Raw genomic sequence first — 12376 nt, forward strand, 5'->3', positions numbered from 1 at the left:
ATCCATGCCTTCTACAAAGAAAGAAAATGAAGGAAGGGGATGAAATATTGCTGTTCAGTTAGGAGCTGGAGGAGGCCTGTGTAACCGATGCTCCACATGGGCCACTGGTTGTGTTTTATGGTCAGACAGATAGCTGATGCTCCCCATCTCCCAATCCTAGGCAAACAGCCAGTTTCTTACATTACTGAGCTCCTGGTGGCTTGACATGCGTGGCTGGTGGAGTATGTTACGTGTAATGCATCTGGCGAAATGTCAGGAAGAAACTTTTCTAGAAGATGGCCACATAGCCCGAAAAACTCACAAAAAACTATGGATGCCGGCCATGAAAGCCTTTGACTTCAGATTTGGTGCAGTGTCTACAGATCTTCAGAGATGAGAAATGAATGAAAATAATTCAGATAAATATACAGTATTACAGAGCAGGAGAGGAAACTACATCAGAGACTGCTACAGGTGAGGCTGAAATCTGAGGTACCTTTAGTGAGGAGTAAGACCCACTGAACCCATTTAATGAGAATCTGATTTCTCCTTTTCCCTGAGTTCTATGCCAATGTTAGATGCCTATAGGAAGAGAAAGGGGCTAATTTGGCTCCAAATAATGGCTAATTCTAAAGTTTTGCCAACATTAGTGGACCTCCCATGACGTGAGACTAGGATGTATCCACACTGCAGAAATAATCCAGTTTGACACCACTTTAACTGCCATGGCCCAATGTTATGGAATTATGGGAACTGTAGACTGTTATGTCACTATAGCCATTTGAAAGAGAAGTCTATATGACTCACAAAACTACAAATACTATAATTCCATAAAACTGAGCCATGGCAATTAAAGTGGTGTGAAACTGGATTGTTTCTGCAGCTGGATGCAGCCTTAATCCACATGACTCTATTTGATCATATTTTAATGGCCTAACTTTTACACTTAAATGTGGGCCGCAACGGCAATAAAAGTAATAAAGCACAGAGCCAAAAATATCATGGAAAGCAATTCAACCCAAGAATCAAGCTGACTTGAAAGTGGACAGCTGATAAGAAGGCTGCAACTAGATCAAAAGCACACAGATCTAACCAAATCAGTAAGGAAGTGATTGTGATATATTCATTTAGCAACAGGACTGTGAGCATTGTTACTTCTTGAGCCCACCCATCTGCTTTAATTTCCATGCTAATTTCCACAGCTAGGGGTATATGCTGGCATGACTAAATACCCTAAAGACATCACATCCTGTCTGATCTTAGAAGCTAAGTAGAGTCAGTGCTGGATAGTAGTTGGATGAGAGCTCTGCAATAAATATCAGGTACTGTAGGCTATATTTCAGAAGAAGGAACTGGCTAAGTATTCCCACCTCTTTGCCTAAGAAAAACCCCTTGAAATTTATGGGGTTGCCATAAGTCATAGGCAACCTGAATGCACACAACATACACATATGCTTTAGAGAAACGGAATTCTAAAGTGGTTTGAGTGCTGGACTAAGATGCTAGGAGACCAGAGTTTGTATCCTTTCTCAACCATAGAAAACCAATGAGTGACTTTGAATAAGTTACATTCTCTGAGCCTCAGAAGAAAACAATGGGCAACCTCCCCTCCCCCCCAAACAAATTTTGCCAAGAAAACTCCATGATAGTGTCATTCTATCAACAACTTGGTTGTGGCCCACAACAACAACAAATGCTTTAAATCTGTGGGTCTCAGGGAAGTGTGAGAGTTCCTCAAGACTAGGAGGCCCTGATTCCTTCTTTTTCTGTCCTGAAGAAGAGAAAGGCAGGGACAGTGCTTGGATCAGCTGCTTCTGCCTGAGGAAGGAGGAGGAGGAGGAGAGTGGGGAAGCTCATTCATGGACCATGCCCTCTGCTGGGGCCCATACCAAGCAGGTGCTGCTTCTTCTCCTAACCATCCTATGGTGCCCTGGTTCTAAGGATCAAATGCTGCTGAAGCCTCAACCACCCTGGCTCCTCAGTCCACTGCACCTAGGAGAGCCAATATCTGTCATTACTCCTGGCAGAGGAGGAGGTTGGTGCAGGAGGAGAACTTCTACTGTCACCTGGCTCTGACTGGGGCCCCTCAGAGGCAGAGGAGAAGTAGCTGAGTGTGGCTTGGTGTGAAACAGTATGTGTAAAATTTACACATCTATTAAGTATTGAATTTATTTAAATAAAATGTTCTAATATGAATAGTTATGTCCTTATAAAATATGAAAATAAGAATATACATGAATGTACAAATGAAAATACACACACTAAGCAAACAAAATATTTTTTCTTTATATACTATTTTGATTGGGGGATCATGACATCCACATGCAGATGTAAAAGGGGTCACAAGGGTAAAAAGCCTGAGAAGCACTGTTTTAAATAAATCCTGTTTGCCCCATCCTTACCCTTCAAAATGTGGCAAATGGATAGGAAGGATGTCCACTTGTCAGTTATAGACAAAATAAATAAATAAATAAATAAATGCTGAATTTTCACTTTGGAACAGACACATCTAGAGGCATCAAGTAGGATGTTAGCTTATGATCTCCCAAGTGAAAGATGAAATGAGAAGCAAAAAAAATAAAAAAATAAAAAAAATAAAAAAAAGGGGGGGGAACAACACCACTAATAGGAAAGGAGGAAAAATGGACAGAGATGCTTTGCTTGCTTCAGTCCTCTCTTGCTAGAAAACTTATCCATTCACTATTTAAACATCTGCCAACTATGGAAGATTTCTTTATGGCATGTGGAGGAATGATTTCCTAAATGTGTCATAATGTGCTGCTGCCTCCTGTTTGTGGCTTCTAGACCTCTGTATGACTCTTTTGCCCTCTAGGAATTTCAAATGTAAATCACTGTCAGGAGTGACAGCATTAGCACAACAGAGTACAGGGCACTCATCTCCTTGTTGCCTAACCCCCTGTGGCCTTCGTTTTCACTTTCACAGAGGCAGTTATGCCACGATTCCATTATGAAAATACATTAAAAGAGGATCCAAGTGCCTTTTTCATTTTGAGCAAGTATTAGATTCTCTGTGTTGCATATTTGTGCAAATTGAAACCTCTAAGGATTGAGAGGAACAAGTTCACTTTAGCCCAAGATTCCAAATGTTTTAGTGGAAGAAAGAGGTAACATGCAATTACTTCATTCACTGTTCCCATAAGCCAGCTAAATTTACCTCCTTTCTCACCTGCTACCTCCAGAACAATAAGGCCCTCCCTATAGACAGGGGGACTCTGTGTGAGAAGAGGAGAACAGTTATTAGAATACATGGTGAGTTATTCACCCCTCTTAGAGGCAAAACCTCTCTTGTAGGTAAGAGATGGGATTTTCCATAGCTTGTTTGGCATGAGGGCTTTGTGTGACTATCTTCAGATGGCACAAAATCAATCCAAATAATCTACCCATTTATTAAACATGGAGAGCTCTGTGAAGCCTTGAAGCATTTGTTCCTTCATAAACATGGAACCTTTATTCAACGGGCCCAGGTTAGTCACTCTGTGTTTTGAGAGAGGATGGAGAGACTGTTCAAGGGCCAGCTATGTAACTGCTTCAACTTTATTGGGGGGAAAGGGGTTAAAATATCACACAAAGTCTGCATGCAGTAGTTGTAATAATAGCCAGCTAGCCTTGATTTTAGAACATCTGAAAGAATCGCACAGATGATTTTGAAATCCACCCCCCCCCCCCGAAAAAAATCCTCCCTATAAACTCAGTTTTATTTGAAGCTTGTTTTTGCCACACACAAAAAACAAAACAAAACAAAACAAAAAACCCTAAGTCTTGCATATATGGAACATGACTGAAGGCACATGATTCTATCATAAAGCAATATGTGTCAAGTGTTGATTAAGGCTGTAAGTCATAAACTTTGTTTCCGAAATCCATCTTCCCCTTTACCAAGTGACTGGCTTTTGGTATATGACGGAAAACACCTGGACAAATTATCATGTCCCTGGGGAACTCAGACAAGGAACAATGCATACATATATCTCCTGACTCTCCTTTCTGTTGGCTGCCATAAAGACATCTAACAATGTTGCAGTCCTGATTTTCTATTACCCTGTGTTAACAACACTTATTTTATGCTACTGCAAAGTGGCTAACTCATCAATCCTTAAAATGTGATTATATTTTAAGTTCTATTTTAACTGAGACTTGTTAATAGATTGGCCTGCTTGAAAACTGAACCCTCATTCTGAAACCTGAATGAGATGTTTTAAAACATTTACAGTATGTGGAAGAGTGATGCTACTTTTCAACCTGTGTATATAAAAAAAATTGGAAGTTGCAAACAAAGATGTGACAGGAAACATTAAGCATTTTAGATGCACCTGTACGGGCTGATTTGGGAAACTGTGGTTTCCACTTCCATTCACTGACCTAGAATGATGCACTGGGCTCTGTCTACATGGGCCAAATAAAGTGGCCTTCCCTCTCAGTAGGGAGACTGGACAACACGTGACCCAAACCCCGGTTCTGGTGTGAACTGACTGGATGGATGCCCTGTTCAGCACCAGAACTGGGGTATAAAGCCTTTAAAACAAATTAAAATAACTCACCAGTTACTCTGGATCTTCTAGGGAGATCCAGAGCCTTCTGTTCTGACACTGCGCAGCTGTTTGAAACATGCTCTGCACAGCCTCCCTGCATGTCTGCCACAGCTGGAAGCTGCTTTCTCTGAGGTCAGAATGAGGTGTCCAGCAATTTGATCAAGGCTGGGTGCATCATTCTGACCTCAGAGTGAAATGGCTGGTGGTGATCACAGACACATCGGGTGGCTGAGTGGGATGTACTACAACCAGCTGCCCAGCATCAGAACAAAGGGCCTTCGCAACAGGGAAGGGTGGCAGCAGATCTAGAGCCAGGATTCTCCAGGCTGCCTGATGCCAGTGCAGACAGGACATCAGCCCCTCTGCACAGATGGCTGAGTAAGGACATCTACAGGTAGGAGAGAAGGCAAAAGCATAGAGGAATCCTACTAGAACTCTACCCACATCCAGAAAAGAAAGGGCATGTCCCACAGATGCCAGTGTATGCTACAGGACAATCAAACCTGAGGGCCAGCAGATACTGGGAACAACATGAGATAGAGAGGGAGTCAGAGCCTCTCACAGGCCCAACTGGCAATTCTTATAGGGCAAGGCTCCGGTACACTCTCGAACCTAAATCCAACGCAGAGTTAGATATGCTTCACAGATCCTTCTGTCTGTGTTGGGACTGTAGCCAGAGTCTCCTGTAGCCTCCTCCTCAGAGGGGTCAAAGAGCAGATCATGTTAAAACAAACTGCCTGCCTGTAAGCCCATTTGCAAAAATGTTAGTACATTTTGTGTGGCTTTAAATAGGCACCTCCAGCTCAAGGGATGGCCAAGCTATCACTTTTCATCTTGACATGGCACCAAAATCAACCTTTGGCTCTAGAGCAGGACTTTTATGACTAAAAGACCGTGGTTGTGTATCAAACGTTTGTTAAAAATAGATATTCCACCCAGCATTTCTTTAAGGAGTAAGTCAACTTGAAACTCCTCCATGGTTTTTGTTCTGTAGCATTCAGATTCCTCACTAAGGTTTTATTGTTTTCCCATGTTTCCCTCCCCCCTCCTCCAGCAAACCTCACAGAAAGAGATGAGTGCAAGAAATTTATTTCATAACTTTTCCTTTACCAACAGCTGTTGCTGCTGTCACTGCTGGGCAAGCTGTGCTTCAAGCAGTTATTGACTTTACTGAAGTATTTCCATCCTTTCAGAAGGGGGGAGGAGAGGAATTTCCTGCATGAGATCTAAAAACACCTTAAATGTGCTTAACATTCTCATGAGTTCTGTCAATGCATTGATTTTTGCAGATAAACCAGGGCTTCTACAGTAACATGTTACATCTTTCAAGTGTAGAAAACCCCAATATCTTTGATATTGTTATCAAAGTTCATTTGAAAAACCACAGGAAGATGGGGGATGAGGGAGAGAGAGAGAGAGAGAGAGAGAGAGAGAGAGAGATATGTTATGGGCCAAACTTTGCCTCAGTGTAGCTGGTCACCTGTTCTTTCATGTGGAAAAATTGCCTTGTATTAATTTAAATAAGACCTTTATCTTGAGGTTCAGTACTGAACAAGAAGGAGATGATAAAGTTGCTTAAAATAATGAGGAGATTTATATTTGTTTCTTTCCTGCCTTGGGCTCAAAAGAACTATGGACTTAAACAGCGATAATCCCAAGACAGTTGCATAATCGTGATTAACAGTTTTATACACATCGCCATTAAAGAGTCATTATCCTGGGAATAAACAGGCAATATATAGCAACAAATCATTCATGGGATTTCCTGTTAATTGAGATTAAGTGATTTTCCCTATGTGCTAAAGTCCTATGAAATCTCAGGCTGAATGATCAGAGCACCAACTTACAAGGATCTAGTATCAAGATATAACCAGAGAAAGAGCAAGAATGTCTACCATACATTCCTGAAATGACTGCGATTCACTTTATACTCCACCTTTGACTTTTCAGCATTTTGTGGTGCCATAGCCTGGAAATGATACAGATTTTATTGGCATTGTTACCACTTGCAGTACACAAAATGCTCAACACTCTGAAGGTACAAAACGTTTTACTGTTGCACATACATTAAGTAAACAAAAACAAACTGGCACTTGTTAACTGCATAAATATTCACCAATCCTCCCTGCATTTCAAGTTAATATTTGGTAGAACCTTTGACAGCAATGGCAGCTGCAAGTCTTCTTGGGTAAGTCTCTATCTGGATTTTGTGATTTTTGTTCATTCTTCTTTGCAAAACTATTCCAGTTCTGTCAGTATGGATGGGAACCATCAATAAACAGCAACTTTCAAGTCGTACCACAAATTCTCGATCAGATTGACGTTTGGGCTTTGACTGGACCATTCCAAAACATTCAGATTCTTGTTTTTAAACCACTCCAGTGTTGTTTCAGTGGTATGCTTATGGTCACTGTCCTGTTGGAAGGTATACCTCTGCCCTCGTTCCAGATCCTTTGCAGAGTGAAATAGGTTTTTCTCTAGAAATGCCTTGTATCCATTTTGCTATCAGTGCTGGTCAGTTCCCCAGTCCCTGTCAAGGAAAAAACACTGCCACAACAAAATGATGCAACTAGCATGTTTCACTGTGGGGAAGGTGTTGTATAGGTAATGAGCCCTGTTGGCCAGAATATTCATTTTTGATCTATTAAGTCCACAGAAGCTTTTCCAACATGTTTGCTGTGTCACATGCCTTTTCACAAACTCCAAATGTGTGCTAACATTGAGTTGTTTCAGCAATGGGTTTCTTCTTGCCACTCTTCAATAAAGTCCAGTTTTGTGGATTGTCCAGGTGGCATTAGTTCCATATATGGTTTCTTCCATCTTGGTTGCAGAACTCTCCTGCTCTTGCAGCAGCAGTAGTAGTAGTAGTTATTATTATTAACTTTATTTGTATCCTGGCTTTCTCATAAATTGGGACTCAAGGCAGGACTCCGGGTCACATTGTCCTTTTGGTTGCTTCTCTAATGCTCTCTTCACAGGTCACTGAGTTTGGGTGAAAGCCTTCTACGGGCAGAATTTCAGTTGAGCCATATTCTTTCCATTTTGAAAGAATGGATTTAATGATACTCTGCAGACTGTTCACAGTCTGGGTTGTTTTTTTTGATAACCCTATCCTGATGAGTGCTTCTCCACAACTTTATCCTGGACTTGCTTTGATAACAGCTTGCTCTTCAGGGTGTTATTGTTTAGATACTCCTCCTACTAACTTTGGGACCTTCCAGAAACAGGTGTATTAATCTGAGACCATGTGGCACTGGAACTGCTTACAGGCAGACTCCATTGAATGACTTATGTCACTTCTAGAGGCGGTGGGTTGCAGAAGACCTTATTTAGATGTCACAGAGAAAGGATGAATACTTATGTAACTAACCTACAAGCACCAGTTTGGTTTTGTTTATCTAACATTTGTGACACAACACAAATATATTACAGGCCTCCCTGGAAGAAGTTTACCTATCCATTAAGAAGCCAAGCCCTCCCTCCAGTCCATCTGCCTTGGTCCAGGCCTCGGAGGTAGAGAAAAACTGCTGGCCCTCATCCCCTTCCCCTCCACCACTCCCTTCTCCTTTTGTGTCGTGTCTTTTTTGATTGTAAGCCTGAGGGCAGGGAACCGCCTAATTAAAAGATTGTATGTACAGCGCTGTGTAAATTTACAGCGCTTTATAAATAAAAGTTAATAATAATAATAATAAATAATAATAATAATAATAATAATAATAATACACCTTCACAGGATTAAGTATGTTGTATACATCAAGTGGTAACAACACCAATTAAAACGATTACAGTTCCAGATTACAACACAACAAAATGTGGAAAAGTCAAAGGAGTGCATGTAAATATTTCTTTACCAGTCATGTAGTTGCCATTTTAATTTCCCCCAATGCCTCAGAGCAATGTTATGTTGGGAATATTGTGAGGAAGTAAAATGAAAGCTACTTGGCCTCTGAATACTAGCTGATTTAGATTAGATTTTTGTGTGTGTGTGTGTGATTTTCAGTCCTATCAGGGTCCTGGGGTCACAACAGGGGCTTCAGTATGCTGCATGATGATGTTGGCCCTGATTCTTTCTAACCCACCCCCCACCCCCACTGAAGAGAAAGTTAGTCCAGTCACTCCAACCTTTCTGAAAGTCAAACAATCTTTCTTTCTTTTCTAATCATTGTAGCACCACTTTAAAAACCTAGCTGAAGTTCCAAGTTGCATGATTTCTTTACTCTTCATTAGTGGATAGAGTTTTTCATCCATTCATTTATTGACTGATTTCACCAAAATAATTTTGGTCATTTCCGTGGAAATGAGCTAGAACATGGCACCGGACCACATATTTCTGCAGAAAGAACATAATGAATACATACCTTTCTATCAGAAGAAATAACATCAGGTTCACTTACCTAACAATTGGTTCGGGAGTTGCTTCTATATTTGCTGGCACCTGAACACCTTTTTCCCACTCCTGCCTCCAGGGATCAGCAAGGATGTAGTACTCATCTGGGCTCAGCTGGTAAGAATCTGGAATCTTCATAGCTGTTATTAGATCGGTGCGAAAAACCTGGAGAAAAAGAAAAGGATAACAGTGAGAGGAAGGACAAGCCAATGACACTGGAAGTTGATGCTTGAGCTTCCCATTGACTACAGTGACATATCAAGGCAAAACCTAACCAGATCTTAGAAAACTAAGGGATATGACTGGGAAAACTGAGGCAAACATATATCACACTATACTCTTATAGTGCTACTATTCCACTTTAACTGCTCTAGCTGCCTCCTGTTGCATTCTGGGATTTGCAGTTTTAAGGAGGGGTATTTAGAATTCTCAGGCAGAGAACTTCTCTGCCTGAGAATTCTAAATACCCCTCCTTAAAACTGCCAATACCAGAATGCAATAGGAGGCAGCTAGAGCAATTAAAGTGGAATAGCAGCACTATAAGAGTATAGTGTGATAAACACCATAAATCAGTTAGCGACTATATTTATAGCAAGATGTTCCCATCAGTTCTGAATACTGTAAAAAAGAACCACTGTTTAGGAAAATTGTGAGAAACACACCTGACTCTAACAGAAGAACTGAGGTGAGAGTAGAAGGAAAACTGCATAAGAACTCTGAGGGGAAGATCTTCATGTCCTAAAAATACCTATGGTTGCTTGCCCCACAAGAACCAAGATGCTAGTACAATTTCACTTTTCCTCCTTTCTCGTGAGAAGAACTATGGATATTACTACCGGATGGCTTCATTAAACCACAGACAAAATTTGTTTGGTCTTGGTTAAATTAATTTCTCAAATTTTCCCAGCAATTTATGCAAACTCACAAAGATCTCACTAACTGAAACTATTTTGTTCCTATGTATCATCCCATATATGTTATATCTTTTTTTTAACACCAAAGAATATCTGAGTTGCTTCCCGAAACATGATTATTCTCTATTCTCAAGCAAAGATAATTTTGGCATTGTTAAATGTATTATGTTGTAGTAAATAGTAGCATTATTATTAGTAGCAATAGTAACGATGCTGTACATCAGTTACATGGTATTTTGCTGCAGAATGTATTGGTATTATACAGTGGAACCTCGCCATACGCGGGGGATCCGTTCCGGATCCCGCCGCGTATGGTGATTTCTGCCTATGCTCGAGTCCCATTGTAAACAATGGGGCTCATGCACGGCGGCGCGGCGGCGCGCAAGGCGCAACGGGTGCGCGCACCCATTCAATTGAATGGGACATGCCGCCCCTTCCGCCCCGCCGGCTTTGAGCGCCTATGCTCAAAGCCGCCGATAAAAAGACCGCGTATGCAGAGGATCCACTGTATATGGCCATCAATACATGTGGCTACTATCAAATATATATGGTGTACATACTATGTGAGTGAAAAAGTAAATCCCTGCCTTGCATAATTTACAGTTTAAAAGACAGCAAAGGAATGGCAAAGATCACAGGAGATTGTAACCTGCCCATTCTCTAAAAGCAGTGTCATTCAAAGTGATGGCCCACTGGCCATCCCTGATTAACTGGTCAGTCCCCGATTAACTCCCAGTCCCTAGAGAGTTTTCAAGAAAGAAAGACATAATTGTATCCAAATTGCATAGATTGAGTACTCCTTTGAACATTCATTATTGCATTCTTTTGGTGAAAATTAGCAGATCCCTTTTCATGGAAAACTATACCTAGATATTTATAAGATGTCACTTGTTCAATATGGCTATTGTCTATTGACTATTTGTAATGAATACGTCTTTTTGAAAAGACCGTAACTTTAGTCTTATTATAATTAATTATTAAAGAATCAGTTTTACAATGGTCTACAAGGGCTCTCAAAAGTCTGTTAAGGCCCACTCTAGTGAGTGGCATGAGAACAACATCATCAGCATAGGCTAATACTGATAAAGATCTGTTTGATAGAGTTGGATGGAGATAGTATATCGGAAAGTTTTGTAATTACAGAATTAATGTAGAAATTAAAAAGAGATGGCGCTAATACATATCCTTGTCTTACACCAATACATATCCTTGTCTTACACCATTAAATGTGGAGACAGATCTCTTTGTATTTCCATAGGTATTACATCTAATGGCTAGATAGGAGTTCTCATGTAACTTACAAATGAGAGTTAACAATATTTGCAGCTTTAATATTTGCAGCGTCAAACTTGGCCCATAGTTTCTAGGAATGAGATCAAATGCTGATTTGAAATCAACAAAAGCAGTAAACAGTAAAAACTGAATACTGGTCTCTGGCATGGGGTGGGGGAGGACTGCGAATCCCCCACATTAGACAATCTGGGTTCATTCCCACTTACATTTAAGCCGGTGTGCGATTTGCCTTTGCTCTGTGTTGGTAAATCGATTCCAAAAGGCCCATCGTTCCCACTATGAAATTGGATCTTTTCATTATCCCCTTGTAATCACTTCTTTTTCGGCACAATTGTCATCCCCACTAGTTTGCACCACTTCAAAATGCATGTCAATCATGTGTATGTCATCCGTGAGGTAAACGGCAGCCTGGGCAGCCCAGCTTGGAAACTATATATATAAAAAAATTATAGAAGACTCAATTGACTGATTTTACAACTACTTGCAATCAGTGGGGCAAGTACTTGCAAAATTAATGAATCAAATCTTCTATCAAATTTTCCAAAAAAAAAAAAAAAAAACCTGATAGAAGATTGATTGGTTTGCAACCACTTGCCTCACTTATTGCAAATAGTTGCAAAATCAATCAATTGAAATTTCTATCAATTTTATTTAAATCACATGCCCAAAGGTCACACAACAAGCAGAAAGGCAGCGCTGGGAGGTGGGGGGGCGGGGGCGGAATGGTGGATCTACCAAAAACTGCAGAGGGATGGTAAACACCTCTCTGCCATTAGTCCCTCCCCCTCAGAATGATGCGATTCAGATCGGTCGTTCCCACTTGTTGAATACACTTTTCAGATTGATTCTTTTCAAAAGAACCGCTAGGAAATTAGTGTCTGGGGAAAAAATGTGGGTTTTTTGCATTTGCCTTGCTTTATTGCCACAGAAATTGATCAAAGTATGATCAGAACCAGTTTCAAATAAAAACAACGGTCATATACCCTCATCAGCAATTTGCTTTAAATCATAGTGGGAACGTGCCCTGAGAAGCACTGCTGTAAGTTTTTAAGACTAAAAATGACCCTGTGTGATAGCCTAAGATGGCTTCCTCAAGCTCATCCAATGGATCTTCATGGCCAAGGAGGGTTGTGGTGGCATCATGAGTGACAAGATAATGCAGTGCTTTAAACTGGACTCAGGAAATCAAATGGCTCCACTTACTAGGCCTATCCAATTATCTCTCAAGGTAATAAAGAGCTGAAGGGAAATGA

General features: G+C 40.7%; 1 protein-coding gene and 1 long non-coding RNA gene across 9 annotated transcripts in view; one reads left to right on the forward strand and one right to left on the reverse strand.

Annotated features, from left to right (window-relative positions):
• The window catches only part of JADE2 (jade family PHD finger 2), a 231396-nt gene that overhangs the window by 151919 nt on the left and 67101 nt on the right, over nucleotides 1-12376 (reverse strand). For all 8 annotated transcript variants that reach the window (XM_042455258.1, XM_042455257.1, XM_042455253.1 and 5 more), the window contains one exon: nucleotides 8924-9081. In XM_042455258.1, coding sequence (XP_042311192.1) covers nucleotides 8924-9081 — 158 coding nt within the window. The remainder of the gene's footprint in view (nucleotides 1-8923; nucleotides 9082-12376) is intronic.
• Nucleotides 1-12376, forward strand: part of LOC121924125 — an 85510-nt gene that overhangs the window by 46086 nt on the left and 27048 nt on the right. The gene's annotated exons all lie outside the window — the stretch shown is intronic.

The sequence above is a fragment of the Sceloporus undulatus genome, chromosome 2 (assembly GCF_019175285.1).
Source record: "Sceloporus undulatus isolate JIND9_A2432 ecotype Alabama chromosome 2, SceUnd_v1.1, whole genome shotgun sequence".
NCBI lineage: Eukaryota > Metazoa > Chordata > Lepidosauria > Squamata > Phrynosomatidae > Sceloporus > Sceloporus undulatus.